We start from the raw sequence: 18,906 nt of genomic DNA, 5'->3' as shown, positions 1-18,906 counted from the left end.
ATACTATCCCTTTTAATGAACGCACAATCAGCTTTCCTGAAGACTAGATTTCATAGAAGGTGAGTAGACTACGCTAGGAGGCACTGAGTAAGTGGAACAGAATTTATAAAAGATCCTGACCCTAATGGCGGAGATTTTACCTAAACCCCTATGTCGACGACCTAAATAATTATGTCTAGACATAAGCTCGACAGTTGATTTAGGTAAAAATTTCGCCATTTTCAAGATTTGTGTCTAGACAGGGTTAGGATCTTTCTATAAATTCAGTCCCAAGAATAGCTCTTGGTGCCGAATTTATATGTCTAGACACAAATCTTCAAAATGGCGGAAATTTTACCTAAATCAACTGTCAATAATGTCGAGGTGGTTATGTCTAGACATGTATTTAGGTCGCCGACATAGATTTAGATAAAATCTCCACCATTAGGATCTTTTATAAATTAGGGTTAGGATATTTTATAAATTCGGCCCCTGCTCCCAGTGCCGTCGTCTTTGTCTTATTGTACGCTTAGAGGATTGTTGGGGCAGGTAACTTCAGTCACTGCTAAGAATCGATGAGAAGTGCGGGATTCGAACCCACAACTAAGCGAATACAAGGCCAGCATGCTTTTTGGTTACGTCACCAGCGCACCAGTTTGTAGTACAGGATGGTCCGAATGTCTTGTTACCCCTACCAATAGAGGTACAAGTGTTACAGTAATACAAAATACATGTCCTAGATTCAGGCTGCTTGTATGAGCACGTGTGTGTACATTCAGGCAAGAGCTTGTGGGCTGTGCGACATGACGTCACAATCTAATGGGTTATTACCGACATAGTATCTAATTGTGGTATATTACTTTGTTCCTTCTCAGTAAAAACACTACTAAAAATCATTCAATGCAACTGCTTTTTCCTTATCACTTATCGCTATAATACCGTCACTAACTTTAAACCTTGTTCGGAGTTTACTGTTAGCATATTTCCACAATGCTTTAGGGTTGTGGCCAACTTCTCCTCAAGGTATTTTCTTAAACTTCTTGTTAGATTTCTTAGTGCATTCACTAAAAAATTTATATAACCTTTCATCTTTGACATCTTGTGTGTCTAAAACACTTCCACCTTTTTAATTTACGTTTTCTTATTTTTCCACCTCAAGGTTTATGTATGGTTTTCTGCTCTTCTTAGCCTTCGCTATTGGTATGTTTTCATCCATTTGCTCTCTCAGATGGTTACTGAAAAGGTTTCATATACTGTATCCAATCACTTTCTCCAAGCTTTGATACCATTAGAGAAAATGATTGGAATTTGCTCCAGTGTTCTTATTTTGTTCTATTGTTCTTGCAGTAAATAAACTTAACCCAAGGCATGTATTTTGTATTACTGTAAAAATTGTACCTTTATTGGTAGGGGCAACAAGACATTAATTATACTTTTATGCCCTTTGACACAAAATTTCCGTTCTCTTCCTTCTCCACAAAGTCGCTTATTTTTATTTTAGTGAATTGAATTGAATTGAATTGAATTTTTATTTGGCACTGAATCAATATACAGATAATGAAAAGAATACGTAGTTCGAAATAACAATTATAAATGCCGAGAATAACACAAAAAAGCATGTAAGCTTATTTCCATTGTGGTCCTCAATAGATTGATTTTCTACACTAAGTTACACAAACAACATACGTAGGGGTAAGGGCACCAGACAGTCATGAGTAATACCAATCAGTACACACATGACACATAAACATTATATTATTGATTTTCTAATAACAATAGATTATGCTGTTATTTTGTGTATGTGAGTGTGTTTTTTTCTGTATTTTCACTGTAAATCTACCATCATAACTAATGCAAGGAAATAGGCTATAAACAACGTACATGCATGGGGAAATGTATTATACAATAATGAGGTAAAATGCAAGATAAACATGGACGTTGTCTCAATCAAGGTCCATATTATGAAAACAAGTATGAACATCGTCAATGGATTAGATATGCACTTACTCAAACAAGTGTAATAAGTCCCAGTACTAAACAGTTGCACTTGTTTTGTGAATGTGTTAAGTGAAAGGCAGACATCGTTCAATTAAATTATAAACATATTTATTAAAAGACATCATGCCGATAATGTGCAATTTTCCTAAACAAAAACAAGTATGCAATATGAATAGTAGATTTACAATGATTATATACATTCTGGCTGGGTTGTATATGACAATGTAAATTAGTATGAAAATGTTCATTTACTACAAATTCCCCGACATTGAAGTGATGTGCAAATAATCTCGATTACGGAAATAATGTTATTGAATGTTACCTTTTAAGTACACTCTTAAATAGCCTTCATCTGGTCCCTAAATTGATTCTTCTGTATACATATATATTGATTGTCAGTATTCATCATTTTATATGAGAGGACAAATATGTTTTCTTTCAGTTTAGTATAGCCTAAATAAATTCTAATTCGTCGTAAATTGTAGTCAGATAGGTATTACCTTCTTCCTGTTCTGGGGGAAATGGTAGAAACTTGTATTTTTGTTTGTTGCTTAATATCACATGCACATTTTTCCTTCTTATATTATGGGACCATAATTATCTCTTAGGAAGTACTAACCTCATGTCAAACGTCAGAAAATTCCCTCCGCCGATCGCAGAGCCATCTGCACGCCAATGTGTTTTCTACAAACTTTGTAAACAAACGATAACACAAAACTGGGGATGTTGTTTGTTGTGTTGGGGTATTATTTATGCATTTAGCAAATTTACTATAGTAAAAGGAAGAATTCAAATAATAAGGAGGGCTACAAACAAGGTGATTAAAAACATTCCACTCAAAAACAATGGCGATACTTGATAAAATATGATATCTCTAATTGAATTTCAGAATGCAGTGATTATTTGTACGTGAAATAACAAATTATTGAATATTTGATTACGTGGGTCTGTCGCAGAAATTAAGTTAACAAACAGTCAATATAACCTGATCGAATACACAAAAATATGGCATTATTTAATACATATGACACTAAGCAAATATAATTAGTTTTTCTGATAAAACTAAAAAAATTTGTTCTAATGAAACCAATTTTAATCTACTTCCATTTGGTAGTTCTGAAACACTGAGTCATAAAGAGGGAATTATCAAACTATTTGGCATTAGTTAGACACATCCTTGAATATGCAGTACAGTTTTGGTCTCCTCCCCTTAGAATGGATATCAATTTATTTGAATCCATACAGTGGAGAATGACCAAAATTATAATATAGGTTCAGAAATTTACCTTACCAGGGCTTAGTCACCTTTAACTTAAACTCTGGAAAGATGCAGAGTGCGCAATTATCTAATAGAAGCATTCACAAAGGTGACACAAGGTCATCATAGACCACTGTTTCCCAACCCTGGGGTCGTGACCCTAAGCAGGGTCCTGAAGCGTCTTTCCTGGGGTCGCCAAGACATCTTGTATGCTAAATTTTTTGTTACAAAATTATATAAATTCAATACAGTAACCATAATGATGTTTACTTTGACTTTTATAACGTTACCTTACCTTTCTTACACACTTGTCCCCTACTTTTTACAGTCAACAACTAATCATGTATATTAACACAGATATACAAATAGATTAATGGGATCGCGGTCATATCACGAGGATCAAATTGGGGTCGCCTGAAAAAAAGGCTGGGAAACACTGTCATAGACAATAGAGCAGTAATGGATTCACATGGACAATTTTAGATTGGCAGTGGCTAATTTTACGACGAGTCATAATAGTCCTCACACTATTCTTATGACATGGTTGATAACACCCTCAATTGTGAACTTTTGACCAAAATTTTTACAACCTAACCTAACAATCCTCCCAGGAATGTTGTTTCAAAATTTTTTAAATGCACAAATTTATCTTAAGTTGCAAATGACGTATGAAGATGTCTAGGAATAGGCAGAAATCTAATTCTTACATTTGATTTGGTCGTATCCCAGTAGTAGATTTTGGCTGGTATTTTCTACCTCCATGCCGACAACAATAATTAATCTATTGAAAAATACTGCAGCTCATGTTTTGAACCTTCTGTTAGGAGCACGTTTAGTAGCTGATAGTATTGCTCTGGAGTTCCTGGTATAAAGATTTACATTATTGGACTTTTCCCAGCTGGAAATCAATTCTTTTAGGGCTGCAAATGAATCAAATTCTGCACCTGCTCTAAGTAATTTGAAATCAGTGGCAGCTATTTTGAATTTAGTTCAAAAGTTCACGGTAGATGGTGCTATCAGCCATGTCGTAAGAATAGCCTGAGGACTATTTTTACGACTCGTCATAAAAATAGCCATTGCATTTTGTATTAAAGAAATAGCAAGAACTTGTTTACCAATAGAGTGGTCAATGAATGTAATAGACTTAGTAACCAAGTAGCACTGAAACTATCAGTTGTTTTAAGAAAAGGTTGGACAAATTTATGGATGTGGGATTACAGGTGGTAATAGACATGAAACTGCCTAGTGTAGGCCTTATGGTTTCTTGCAGTCTCCTTCATTCTTATGTTCTTTTGAGAAATCTGATTTGGGTAGAGCATATTGAAAATTAGGTTCTGTTTTTGTATAATGTAAACACATTTACATTTTCCATTTCTTTCTTTTATTGCATTTGAGAGATCTATATTTTTTATGGAATGGTTATGTTTGGTTAAGTAATTAGGTTAAGAGCTAATGGACAACATAAGTTTCATGTTAAAATCAGTGTTTGTGATTCTGGAACTTTACCAAAATTAAAGCTTCTCTTAATCCTTTTAGATATTTACATTTTACTTTATTGTTAAGCCACTCGTATAAATTACGATTATAATATTGCTGTAATTTTCAAAGATCATGAGGCCAGTCATCAAGAAAAGATATAATAGTACTCTTCAGATAATGCTGTTTCTATGCAGTCATTTGCAATTCACAGAGAGGTCTTGTGATGAGAGGAATTAGTCACATAAATCACAGTTATGTCTTCTTCTTCTCCTCCTCCTTCTTCTTTTTCTTTGTTTGTGGGGATGGTACCTACAGTTCATACATGAATGCATATGCTATTGTCTGACTTGTTCTGATCTGAATTACAAGAAAGCTCCACAATGTTGAAGTTGAAAATGCACAAGTGTCATGAGTTCAAGTGAACAGTAGTACTAATAGCACTAAAGTGTCATCATATTTGTTATAAAATGGTAGATTTGTATGCTTACACCCAATGCATACAATAATATGAATTTTCATCATTTTGGATTATTCTGAGACAGAACTGTATTGTTCATGAAATATTATTTATTTATGTTTTTTTTTTTTTTTTTTTTTTTTATCTCCAAGTATTAGGAAACAAAATGGGTGATGGATGGGTAGGGCAAGGGGTATGCCCTGGCTAGTTACCTCCCTTTTAAGGGAAGAAGAATTTTTTTATATACACTCAAGCCTCCATTTAACAGACCCTGATGCAACAGATCCTCAATTTAATGGACAAAAAATCCCATCTGTTATAGAACCGGACAATGGCCCAATCATCCATTGCTGCATACAGTTGTCCAATCCAAGTCAGGGCCACCAACACCAGACATAGTGGTGGTGGCCCAGGCAGTGACATCAGACCCCACATGAGAGGGAGGGAGGAAAGCAGTAGGAGAGAGTGCTGGCGTCAGTCCACTCCACTCTTTGTAGGAACGTACATTCATCCGTTATTGCACAATACTTTACAGTTATACATCAACCCGTACCTGCAACATGCCACCCAAGAAAGAACTTGAGAAGTGTAAGCGTGTAACCCTTAATGTGGCCACCAAGCTAGAGTTTATTGGGGAGTTGGAGAAGGGCATGAGTGTATTGAAAGTACAGTGCTACCTCTCATTAATGGACATTAATTAGCTGTGTTTGCGGTGTTTTCGCTGTTTTCGGTGTTTTTGGTGCTGTTGTTTAGTGCTGTGCAATCACTATGCCACCCAAAAACCACTCCAAATCAATGGATTATTCACATCAACGGACACCGTTACCCCCTTTTAGTCCGTTAATGAGAGGTAGTACTGTATATTTACCTAATTGTAGTATACAGGAAAGAAGCAGTGCTCATTGGGTCCTATGTCTCCTATTCTCTAATTTTCTAACATACCTAGACTCAAATTCGTGTACGATTGCAACTTAATCTATATCTATGATTTCCATTTACCATATTTAGATTTGAACTCATGTATTGTTTGAGCTTGGGCTATATCACCATCTTGACAGAAAAGATTTACTAAAACATGACAATGGAAAAACAAAAGGTCATGAAAAGAAACTCAAAAAGGACAACTACAGAAGAGATCAGAAAAAGAATAGCTTCCCACACAGAGTGCTGGATATATGGAATAACTTAGATAAAGAAACAGTGTGTCCAAATACTATTCAAAATTTTAAGAAAAAACTTGATGCTGAAAGATACAAAGACAGGTCACCACGAGCATAGCTCCCTTCCCGTATAATACAACTAGGTAAATACATATTTACACATCTGACTAGATAAACACCATATGAGGACGGAGCCTTTATTTGTACGACGTTTCGCTTATTACAGCTTTTTCAAGTACAAGTTGAGATACAAATGCTTGAGATTAAATAAGGGGAAAGGAGGGAACGGGGAGAGAAAAAAGGGGGGGGGGAAGGAAGAGGAGGAGGAGGAGGAGGCGGAGGAGGAGGGTGGGGGGATTGGACACTGGGAAAGGATGAGAATGCTGGCCCAAACGTCCGTGAGCGAAATGTCCACAAAGGGTGGTTTAAATATTTAATATTTTGCTGGCCATGGGTATTAGGGGAATAATGTGAGGAGATATGTTAAACAAAACAGGGGCATGTTTAACATATCTCCTCACATTATTCCCCTAATACCCATGGCCAGCAAAATATTAAATATTTAAACCACCCTTTGTGGACATTTCGCTCTCGGACGTTTGGGCCAGCATTCTCATCCTTTCCCAGTGTCCAATCCCCCACCCTCCTCCTCCTCTTCCTCTTCCTCCCCCCCCTTTTTCTCTCCCCGTTCCCTCCTTTCCCCTTATTTAATCTCAAGCATTTGTATCTCAACTTGTACTTGAAAAAGCTGTAATAAGCGAAACGTCGTACAAATAAAGGCTCCGTCCTCATATGGTGTTTATCTAGTCAATCTTGTCGGCAGACTGCCACTTTTAAGCATTTACACATCTATATGGCAAACTGTATTGCTTCACATCCTTTCATCATGTAGTCTTTCTTCATTTACTTCCATGACCTCTTAAAGGCCTCCTATCATTAATCAGGAGATTTTTTCTATCAATGCAATCTATTCCCTTTAGTGAACTGAACACTGTAATCATGTCACCTCTTTATCTTTGATCTTTCAAGGTTGGCAGACCCAGTACCTTTAATCTTTCCTCGTATGGTTTATCTGCCAGGCTGGGGACCAGTTTGGTTGCCAAACTTTATATTCTCTCAATCTTGCTTATATCCTTCCCTCTGTGTGGGGACCATACTACCAGTGCACATTCCAGTCTTGGATGCATCAGGGTTTCAATGAGTTGTTTCATCATCTCTTCATCCATATAATGAAATGCCACTTTAATCTTCTGCTGTAGTCCATGTCTCTCCCACAATCCTGCTAATATATGCCAGGTGACAGGTTGTCTTTTATCAACAAGTCTTTCTCCTCTTTTGCTTTTGTAATGTGTTCATTTCCCAAGGAATAGTTTAAGGATGGCCGTTTGCTCTGAGGAATATGGCGTCAAAAAACAAACTGTACAAGATTGCCATCAATGGTCATTTGTCTGTTATTTACTAATCTGCTCTGTTCTGTTTATATTTGGCAGGAACAGACCAGTCCTTGCACTCATTTGTCCGTTAAATGGAGGGTCAAGTGTATTGTTTGGTATAGATTTTCTGACTTAACTTTGCTCCAGACAATTTTATTTGACTGTAAGGCATTCCCAGGCAGTAAAGAATTGAAAATTAATTTAACCCTGTACTGCCTAAAAGAACAAATTTGGTGTCTTCAAAGAGAGTTCTAATGCCAGATTATCTTAATCAGCTTAGAGGAACTCCTAACCACTAAAGAATTAAGATTTTATTGCATAGACACATAAGTTATTCTTATACCTTTACATTTAATTTTGGCAGTTTGAAATTTGAAAGTTGTAGACCTATTTGTTTATATTGTGAATATATGCAGTGCCTCTATAATTTTTCAGGGTTAACTGTTCATGAGCATATATGGCTCCTTTGTACTAGAATAAAATCAGTAGATGTGCACAATCTAATTTAATTTTCTTAAATTAATTTCCTTTCAGATACATGACTCATAGAAGACTTGGAGTGTTAATACAGGAATTTTGAAAAGAACTAAAGATGGATTTGAACACACCAATATACAATCCTTTATCCAAAGATGTATGTGAACGCTCAGGTGAATTAATTGGTCTCTCAAGTGAGTCACAGAAAGAAGAGCAGTCTGCAAAAGAACAGTTCAAAGAATTCCTGGAGAAAGTGGTTCCAGAGGGAGACAAGGATGAAATTACCGATGAGGTAAGTTATCATGACAACTGTGTTGGGTAGAGACAAGTATACTTTCTTCATATTAACTTATCAGATATTTGTATGAGAACAGAAATACTAACTGTTGGAGTAACAATCTTTGCAAAATGTACACGTAAGCATAGAGAAAAAAAAAATTCCAGTCAGTGAAACTCAAAACAATACTTGTTATTATTCACCTCTACATTTAGTCCATTCACTGCTAATGTAACCCCAGATACTTAAAAATGTTTAGTTCCCCAAAGCCCTTGTAACCTTCACAATATTTATTTTTTATTTCACATGCTCTACCAACTTATGTAGCAAGAGTGCTATGTGGTCACATAATATGGTTGTAAAGAATTAACAGTATAATCTGTTAATTTTATATCTACTCACAAATATACACTGTTGCCACATCTTCCATATTACACAACTAGGTGGACCTCTTGCCACCTGTATACTTAATTTAGTTAGTGCACTTAATACTTCAAACACTGATTAATTAATTAGATTTTCAGTTAAGATATAAAATTCATCATTCCAGCTCAGGAGAGGATTTTTGTTGATGGAGAAACGTGCCTACGTCAAGCCATGCAAATCTCGTAAGCAGCTCGATAGGAGGTCTGAGAAACGAAGAAATAATATACCACATCGGGGGAAGAAGCGTCTCACCAGTCATGAAAAACGGAAACTGGGTTTCCATAAGCTGGACAAAACTAACAAAACTTTTGAAATGTTTCTTCCCATGTACGATATGTGGAAGTCATATGCTGTGTCTCTGCTTGGGATTGATTTCTTTGTGAAGAATGGTTGGGTAGGAGAAAGGGGGGACTCAAGAACAGAAACAATGCAAAATAGACTCAAGAAAATAGAGTATGTAGGATCCTTCTTGCGGGTAACGATGTCTCGGTGTTCTGAATATGTTGGAACCACTGGAATTGTTATACAAGAAACTAGGAATACATTTGTTCTTGTCACACCAGAAGACAAAGTCTACAATATTCCAAAGCAGCATAGTGAATTTTCTTTTGTTTTAAATGGTGTGGGTGTGTCTGTTTTGGGGAACCATCTGTACCAAAGACCTGTTGACCGTGCAAAGCATAACCTGAAGAAACATTGTCTCTGGATGTAATACTATTTTTTATTTAACCTAAAACAATAAAATAAATTATAATGGTAAACAGAGTTAGAAAACCATGATTTCATTAATATTGAAGTAATGAACCATAGGGGCAAACTGAGTGAGAGCACATAGCTATACTTCCTCTTCAATTCAAGGGTTAAGACTTCATCTGTCACCTTATCTGAACAGTATTTTATCACCTTCTGTATCAAGTGATTAGGCTTCTACTCATGCATGATACACCACCTTTGAGGGTTACATTTTTTCTACTTGCTATGGATCCCATTTCAAGATCTTGTAGCCTTATCGTTCTCGCTTCCTACCCAAGAGGAGCTAGACCAGATCTGGAAGCAGAATTCGAAAACAGACTGAAGGAAAACCAATTGCTGCCTCACCACCTCATGGTAACCCTGTGTTGACTCTCATCTGGGAGTTGATGCTGAGAATGAGAAAGCAACTGAGGCTGACAGTATATTCAGTCACTCAGTCTTTTCACCCACTAAGTAACAATAATTTGTTTCAAATCATTACTAAAAGTCCTCTGGCAATGGTGCATGATGGTAGGGACAGGAGATGGTGATCTCTGATAGCCCATAATCACAACCTACTCAAGCAGGTGGTGTAGGCCCAATAGTCATCCTGCATTGTTACTGGAACAACACAGATTAACAGCAACCCTGTTCAGGATTCACTCTGCTCACCCAACATAAAGAATGGGGTAGAAAAAGTGCCCTAATAATAGCCTTCCTAAACTTAATCTGGCTGGAGAATCACTCACACCAGTCACTCAAACAACAATAATAGGAAGGGAGCAATGGCTCTCCCAAAACCAAAGTCCCTCTGTTGCATTCCTGCCCTGCAACATTTCTCTTTGAATGGAGCAAAGAGCTCTCCTACCCCTACTGAACTCTGCCAGCCACAAATTTGACCCGCACTGAAACAAAGTGGGCCAACTTGGACTATCCAAGATTCTTGGTCCTGAAATCTGCAAACAGTGAGTCATACAGTACATACATATACAAAAGGGTTTTTCCCCCTTACAAGGGAAGTAGCCAAAAAACAAAGGTATAAAAACCATTCCCACCCATTTCATCCCCACATACTTCACTCCCATTTAGCCCCTTCCCTCCCTCTTATCTTGGCTCCTTTCTGCATCTCGCCCACTGCCCTGGGTCAGAAGCAGTCTCACAAGACACAGCAGTCAATAGAAATAGTGACTCAATAACAGAAATGCCCATGAAACCCTAACAATAGAGCTTAATGAAACTCGGAAGCTGTAACAAACCTAGTTGATACCTTAATCCAAATCAATTAATCCATTGCCTCAGGTCTCTCCTACAGGAGAACTACAGCTCCTACATAACCAACATCAGCCATTAAACAGACCCATAGGTCACTCCAGGAAGTAATATTCTCTTCACTGCCCTTCCTAGCAGACCATATTTCTGGCCCCAATTATTTATGGTAGACTCATCTGCCCTCCCCACCTTGATCATCTAAAAAACTTTCTACATCTGATCTAAGTCTTCTAAAATTACTATCCCATACAAGTTTTCTGATGGAGATAGAGAAATGTTTAATGGGCACTGTAGGAAGAGTTTAATGATGGTTTGAAGTTTGGGTGCACTTGTAGAGCACAAGTGGTAAGGATTAGCTACCTGGACAAACCAAGACTGCAGCTTCTCATTTAGCTTGAGAAGGGAGGTGAGGCATGGATAGGTAAAAATATAACCTCTTAATTGGGAGAGTGCACACATACCAAATTGTTACATGTAAGCGGAAGTAACAAGTCAAAATTGTTGGACGAGAAGAAAGTTTTCCCAGTTTAGGATGAGTCCATGCTAATTCTATTGATGGATTGGGTGCAGTAATATTTAGGATGGTGGGATACAATTGTGTACAAGTGGAGATTGATGGGGGAGTAGGTTGCTGCCAACGGGGCTTTCTTCAGTGCATATGGGCATTGTTGGGAGGGGATGGTAATTTTTACAAGGTTGGGTGGATTTATTCCTTGTAAGAGGTAAGGAAAGTGGGGAGGCATTGAGAGGACTTGTAAGATGAAAGTATCTACATTATCAGGGAAGTGGAGTTTTTTATCATAAGCAGAAGTTTGGAGAGTGAGGCAAGGGATTTTGATTCTGGAGATCCTGGAGCTTGTGGTTGATCCCTAATCTCTCATTCACTTGGATCTAGAGGCACTGGGAGGTCTTATAGACCAGGGCAGTGCATGTAGTTGGGCCATAGTGGTCTGATCTGTTCTTTGTGGATCTAGGTCATGGAGTTAGTGCAGCAGTGGGGTGCATGTTAGCTTGAATCTCAGTTTGAGGGAGCACAAATTCCAACAGGCAGGGAGGGCTGGAGTGAAATGCTTAGTCTTTATAACAGAGCTGGTCTGGTGGTGCTTTCGAGGTAGGAAGCATACCGATGCTTTTCTATGTATTGAGCCAATTGGTCAATTCTGTCTTGTTCTTTTTTTCTTCTCCAGATTGCAAGATAGAGATTGGGAATTGTGTATTTACCTAATTGTATTATATGGGAAGGGAGCTATGCTCATAGTGACCTGTCTTTGTATCGTTCAGATCAAGTTTGTTCTTAAATTCTTGTATCGTTTTTGCACTCACTGTTGCCTCATCTAATTTAGTCCAGATATCTACCACTTTGTGTGGGAAGCTATTCTTTTTCAGATCTCTTCTATAACTATCCTTCTTGGTTTCTTTTCATGTCCTCTTGTTTTTTCTAATCCCACTTTAATAAATCATTTGTGTATGTATTTACCTAGTTGTATTTTACAGGACAAGAGCTATGCTTGTAGTGACCTGTTTTCGTATCTCTCCACATCCAGTTTATTCTTAAAATCATGTATAGTTTTGGCATTCACTGTTACTCCATTCAGTTTGTTCCAGATATCAATCACTCTATGTGGGAAACTATTCTTTTTCAGGTCTCTTCTGTAGCTGTCTTTCTTTAGTTTCTTTTCGTGTCCTCTTGTTTCTCTTCTGTCCCATCTTAACAAGTTCTCTCTGTTGAGAATTTCCATCCCTTTCACAATTCTGAAAAAGGTCAACAAATTGCCTCTTTCTCTTCTCTGTTCCAGTGATGACAGATGTAATTTTTCCAATCTTTGTTCGTATGTTAGGTTCGTCAGTGTAGGCACCATCTTTGTCGCTGCTCTTTGTATTCTAACTCTATGTTCTTTATACTAGGTGCCCACAGTGTTGCAGCATATTCTAGTTTAGGTCTTATCAGTGTAACAACTATTTTTTTAACCATCTCATTTATGTAGTCGAAGGCCACTTTTATTGAACTCAATAAGTTATAACTCTCTCCAAATAATTTATTTGTGGAGCACAAAGTGTGCACGCCTGCTTTTTGGATGGCAACATCATACCTTGGCATGTCCAAAGCACTGGCTATTGAAACTGTAACATGAACATGGGTACTATATTTGTACATTAGCTGTCCTACACATAATCACGTTGGGAGTTTCAGTCAATCAAGTCCGTATCAACGTGGGAGTTGGGATCTTTACTTCAATATTTATAGTTTCTTTGTTTAGTGCATTCTTCATAGATTTTGATGTGAAATGGTACTATTAGTACTTAACTTGGCAATAGCAATTATTTCTATCTATAACAAGAGTGGATAGCTGTTGAGGAACAACAGAAAATGGGTGAATAGAAAATGGTTGTATATGGATAATGTGATGCATGTGGTGGAATGGGTGGGGGATGGGGGGTGAGGTAGTATGTGTGAGAAAAATTTGACGCAGCCTGAAGGGATTTCTCCCTGTCTTCTCCTTTTCTGCATGAGGGGACGGAGAGGGGGGATCGCCGATTTAATGAAGCGGCCTTACTGTGGATGTGCTGTGTCTTGAGACACTGCTTCTGACCCAGGGCAGTGGACAAGATACAGGGATGACCTGTCATCCAGGAATCCAGGAGGTGCCAAGATAAGAGGGAGGGGAGTGGAGTGTATTAGGTGGTGATGATCGATTTACGAAATTTTTGGCCTGAAGGCCAAGCACCAGAGCCAGTAGGCCATTCAGTACATATCTATCTTATACAAGTAAATAAATAAATCAAGTAAAACAGTAAAAGCAATAAGCACTCACAAAAACACATCAAAACAAGATTGGAGTGTATTAAGGATGAAATGGGTGGGAGTGGTTTTTATGCCTTCCTTTTTGGCTACCTCCCTTATAAGGGGGAAAAAAGCCTTCGGTATATGTATGTATGTATATTCTTCTTGGGGGGGGGGCTCATCTCTGCCCTGTTCATTGGAAGTATTTTAAAAAGTATTTTGCTGTTTCTTTAGGGATAATGTCACATTGGAGTGGAGGAGTTGTATAAATGGTAATGGAAACTTGAGAAGGGTACTGCTAATCCGGTTTACAACAGTCTTGACTTTGTTCCCCCACAAGAATACTATTCCCCTGTATGTATCCATTCCCTGATAGCTACACTCACACCATGAACCTATACTACATATATCAACAGTGGCACAATTTTCCATGACAATAGATGCATTTACCTAGTTGTATTATTTAAGAAGGGAGCTATGCTTGTGGTGACCCATCTTTGTATCTTTCAGCATCAAGTTTTTTCTTAAACTCTTGAATAGTATTTGCACACGGTTTCCTTATCTGATTTATTCCAGGTATCCACTTTTTTTTTTTTTTTTTTTCCAGATCTCTTCTATAGTTATCCTTTTAGTTTCTTTTTGTGCCCTCTTGTTTTTCCATTGTCCCATTTTAATAAATCATCCCTATCTAGGATTCACATTCCTTTCATGATTCTATAAATAGTCAGCAGATCTCGTCTTTCTCTTCTTTGTTCCAGAGTTGGTAGTTCCAATTTGGACAATCTTTGTTTGTGTTGGAGTATTGTTGCCAACAAGTCACCGGCAACTCCATCACCACGGAAAATATTGTGGAACTGTCAGTTCAAATTCTAGATTCCTCGTGTTAGTTTAGCTAATACAACATAGGTATACACAAGAAGGATAATATTTCTACAGGAAAGTGTACATGGACATGTATTCCTCTTGGGCTTACACTACTTCCTTCCATTTTTTATTTTAATCTATATACCAAAAGCTTCTTCCCTCTTATAAGGGAGGTAGCCAAGTCAAAGGCATGGACCCACTCCCACCCACCATCCCAGTGGAAGCTCGTTGGCCGAGCGGGTTAGGGCATCGTTACTTGTGGCGAAGGTCGAGAGGATGGCAGTTCGAACTCTGCCACCGGCGAAGTTGGACCAAGAGCATGGTTCATTAAATTCCACACTACAAAGTCCTCTGTATGGGGCACCATCCTAGCCTTCCAATAGGGAGAGTTTGTGATGTTAAACCATATCATCATCACATCATCTTAACTCCTCATGGATGAAGGGTCATCATTGTCTCCTGCCCACTGGCCAGGTTGGAAGCAGTGCAGCAAGACAACACTTTCTTCCATACCATTTCTAGATTTAATCCATTATACATATAAGGAAGGCAATTGAAACAAATCAATCCATTTTAAACCTTTTCAGTTTGTGAAACCAGAACCAACCTAAACAACAAGTGTTTAAACTCATTTCCATACATCTTACATATCAAGATGTTTACAAAATCTCAGTCTAACCTTCCAGCTCTATTGTGACAAACCTCCCAATACATTAATTAATCAAAAACTCTACTACATATCCAAAACACTTCGTCTCTTCTACAATTCTTTGGATTTGAGACTAGGCAGTGTTCACAATCCACCAGCCAACTGTGGGAAAAAGGTGCCGAGTGCACTTGCATGACGCAATACCAAAGAATCCTCAACGATCTCCTCAAACCTTGTATTTCAATTCATTGCTTAAGACCGTTGCATAATCAAACTGACTTAATTTGCCTTAAATTAAAAATTCCACCAAACAGTTATAGTAACATTACCACAGGAGAGAAAAGTAAAATTATATTATTCAATTTTGAATTTGCCGAAGCGCTTTAGTTACCACCCCATTTTTCACCATTTCAACTTAAGAGTAAAATACATTGCTGTATTGCTTAAGTTAGGGTAACATACCAGCAATAAATCAAGCAATAGCTATCACCACATGATAGCTTTCCATATAATATCAGTTACCTCCCTAGCCACATTTCATTACACTGTTTTACACTACATTGATCCATGTCAACAAGTTACAAAACAATTATGAAATTAACGTACTTTACCCAAGCCCCCTATGTGCATCCCAAATGCACTAATATATGATGACTGAAGAAAAACAAGAATGAAAAATAAAAATAATGATAAAAATTCAAACAAAAAATAATGCTCATATCAAATTAATCTAGCATTTTCTCACAGGTAGTTATATCTATGGGAAAATAAAGAAAATATCTATATATAAATAAATGGTATGGTTTCTCTGGCAAATATCATAACTTCAACATCTGGAAAATCTAAAGAAAATAATATTTATAAACTACTTGGCTAAATATTACCACTATCTCTTTAATGCATAAAAATGGAATATATCTGGGAATATAATTTTTTTTAATTTGTATGATTAAACCATTGTGGTTACAAAATGGGGCATATACATGGACAAACAGTTAATACTGAAATGTTGGACCTATCTCACAAAAGGGGGGAACTTTTTTTTTTTACGTCACTAAAGCTGAGTGGCATAAAAATAAAATCTCTAAGTATGTTGAGAAGCTGATTAAGGTTTACTGTTGCTCCCATTGGACTGATGCTGGCCTGGCACAAACTCAGCAGCGTATGGATTTAATGTGCTCTGAAACAAAAACAAAAAAATGGTTCAAATTCGATTACCTGCTTCCAATATCTGGAAACAAAATAGTTATGAACTGGACCTCACTGTAATTATAAAAATGTTCTGTGTCAACACTATTTGGGTCAAATCAAACCTATCCCCTTCACATAAATTTCTTATTTCCCTTCACATTCTCACTAACAAATCTCAAGGATTAAGTACATGGGTAGCATGCACCAGATCATATTTACTGCAAGTATTCATTTTATGAACATCAAGACATCTTGAATATCCTAACTTCTAAAAACAACCCAAACCATAATTACATGAAATGCATTACCTTATAATAGCAAGCAAAATTAAATCTGTTATTCATATCCCCATGAACTGAATTAAATAATTACCATATCAAGAATTAAATTTACTACAGAAACAACTCTCAATCAACTTGTATGCCAATACCTACAGAACAAATGTCTAAACTGATGAGGCACTTTTTTCACTCCTATCATACTCATTCCTCTTACTTCTTCCTGCTTAATCCTGAAAATCGCAATTCTCTAACTCACCCTATCATTACGCACGTTGATGCTTGTTCAACATCATGACAACCTCTTGTAGGTTCGTTCATCCAACCATCCACCTTTTACTTGGTTTACCACTCATGTTCACTCCAAGCAGAACCAATTTATGAATTCTTTGTCCCTCAACACATGCAAGAGATGCATTCTACATGATGTTTCTTGGGGATCGGTGCCACCTGCGTAGAGCCGGTGGCCAGGGGTGGTTGCTGCCGTTTGGCCCCCAACTCACCTTCCAATCATCATCACCACCAAAACAAGATGCACCCCAGTTGGCCACAGACACACTTACACCAATTACAAGAGAGCTAACTGGGAAGCTTTTATTGAAGAGACAGAACAACATTTTGAAACACTTAACAGTACACCAATCACAAACATAAACAATGCTGTGCACACTTTTAATACAATCATACAAAATGCAGACAAGAGATACATCCCTAGAGGCAACAGAAAATCACACAACCCCAACTTCACACCAGAAATCCAAAGCCTCATCAGACAACGTGACACACTTAAACACGGTACCCCCACACCTATCCCTCAAAACATAGCAGACCAAATACAAACACTAAACACTGTGATTGCCAATAAAATACATGAACAAAAAACACAAAATTGGCAAAACTTTATCAATACACTTGATCACAAAACAAACACCAGCAAATTGTACAAAACACTCAACAGCATTACACTATCCAACAGTAACACTACACGCTCTCACGCAGCAATAATCACAACAACAGATAATCTACCCTCAAACAGACAACAAGCAAACGCACTCGTACGTCATTTTGCACAGACAAGCCATCTCACTTCTCACCCTGACGACCGACGCACCATTCGACGTAAGAAAGACTTTCCCACAGACTCAGACTATATACCCTTCATAGACAGTCAGACAAAACACATAATACATAGTCTCAAGCACTCATCTGCCTGTGGCCCTGATAACATAAGCAACATCCACCTAAAACACATTGGACCACAAGGTATACACGCACTCACAAACATTGCAAACTACAGCTATTCACACAACACTATACCCGACATCTGGAAGCATGGTAAAATAATCACCATTCCAAAACCAAACAAAGACCCAACAATCCCAACATCGCACCGCCCAATCACACTTCTCTGCACCCCCTCTAAAGTCATTGAACGCCTAATACTTAAACTTGTCACACCACATATTCCCCTTGCTGACTCACAACACGGTTTTAGGCCACTACACTCCACAAACACTCTTCTGACAAACCTCACACAAAGAATTTTAGATGGCATCAATTCAGATAGGCCCCACCAAAGAACACTTCTTATAACATTAGACATTAGTAAAGCTTTTGATGCTATCCCCCGCCACAACCTAACAAATAAAATATATAACACAGACATGCACAATAACACCAAAAGATGGCTGGCCAATTATCTGGCAGGTAGGAATGCTTACGTGTCATATAATGGCCAATCATCGCACATCAGAAACATTAAGAACGGAGTACCACAGGGCTCAGTTCTATCCCCCACACTGTTTAATCTATACATGCATGACTTACCCACGCCAGACACCTCAGAAATACAAATCTCTTCCTACGCAGACGACATAACAATCACATGCACACATCGTAACACAGACAAAGCTGCAGAAATAATCCAGCCATACCTTGACACACTCAACACATGGTTCATCACAAACAGACTCAAAATAGCTCCAACCAAATCTACAGCAACACTTCTCACAAACTGGACAAAAGAACACAAATACATACCTCATCTCTACATCAACAACACTCTAAAATCAACACACAAACACACCGAAAATTCTTGGTGTAACATACGATACATCCATGTCTTTCAAACAACACATCACAAACATAAAAAACAAATGCACACTCAGACTTAACGCACTTAAGGGGGTACGCGACA

The 18,906-nt window shown here is 37.7% G+C and overlaps 2 protein-coding genes across 4 annotated transcripts in view; one reads left to right on the top strand and one right to left on the bottom strand.

Annotated features, from left to right (window-relative positions):
- Positions 1 to 2,631: 2,631 nt before the first annotated feature.
- Pop4 (ribonuclease P/MRP subunit POP4) lies at positions 2,632 to 14,305 on the top strand. Of its 2 annotated transcripts, none has more exons than XM_076189125.1 (3): positions 2,632 to 2,794; positions 8,299 to 8,533; positions 9,069 to 14,305. In XM_076189125.1, the coding sequence occupies exons 2-3, from the start codon at positions 8,357 to 8,359 to the stop codon at positions 9,654 to 9,656; spliced, it is 765 nt and encodes a 254-aa protein (XP_076045240.1). In that variant the 5' UTR covers positions 2,632 to 2,794; positions 8,299 to 8,356; the 3' UTR covers positions 9,657 to 14,305. The 2 variants fall into 2 exon arrangements, with proteins under 2 accessions (XP_076045240.1, XP_076045241.1); XM_076189126.1 differs by lacking the exon at positions 2,632 to 2,794 and adding an exon at positions 5,777 to 6,474.
- An 853-nt stretch (positions 14,306 to 15,158) lies between these two features.
- Positions 15,159 to 18,906, bottom strand: part of Paip2 (polyA-binding protein interacting protein 2) — a 32,186-nt gene continuing 28,438 nt past the window's right edge. For both annotated transcript variants that reach the window (XM_076189124.1, XM_076189123.1), the window contains exon 5: positions 15,159 to 16,420. In XM_076189124.1, coding sequence (XP_076045239.1) covers positions 16,346 to 16,420 — 75 coding nt within the window. In that variant the 3' untranslated portion in view covers positions 15,159 to 16,345. The remainder of the gene's footprint in view (positions 16,421 to 18,906) is intronic.

Source organism: Oratosquilla oratoria, chromosome 8 (genome assembly GCF_046742065.1).
Source record: "Oratosquilla oratoria isolate Oo_2021 chromosome 8, ASM4674206v1, whole genome shotgun sequence".
Taxonomy (NCBI): Eukaryota; Metazoa; Arthropoda; class Malacostraca; order Stomatopoda; family Squillidae; genus Oratosquilla; species Oratosquilla oratoria.
The sequence above is the reverse complement of the archived record's forward strand: the minus strand, read 5'-3'. Positions and strand labels throughout refer to the sequence as shown.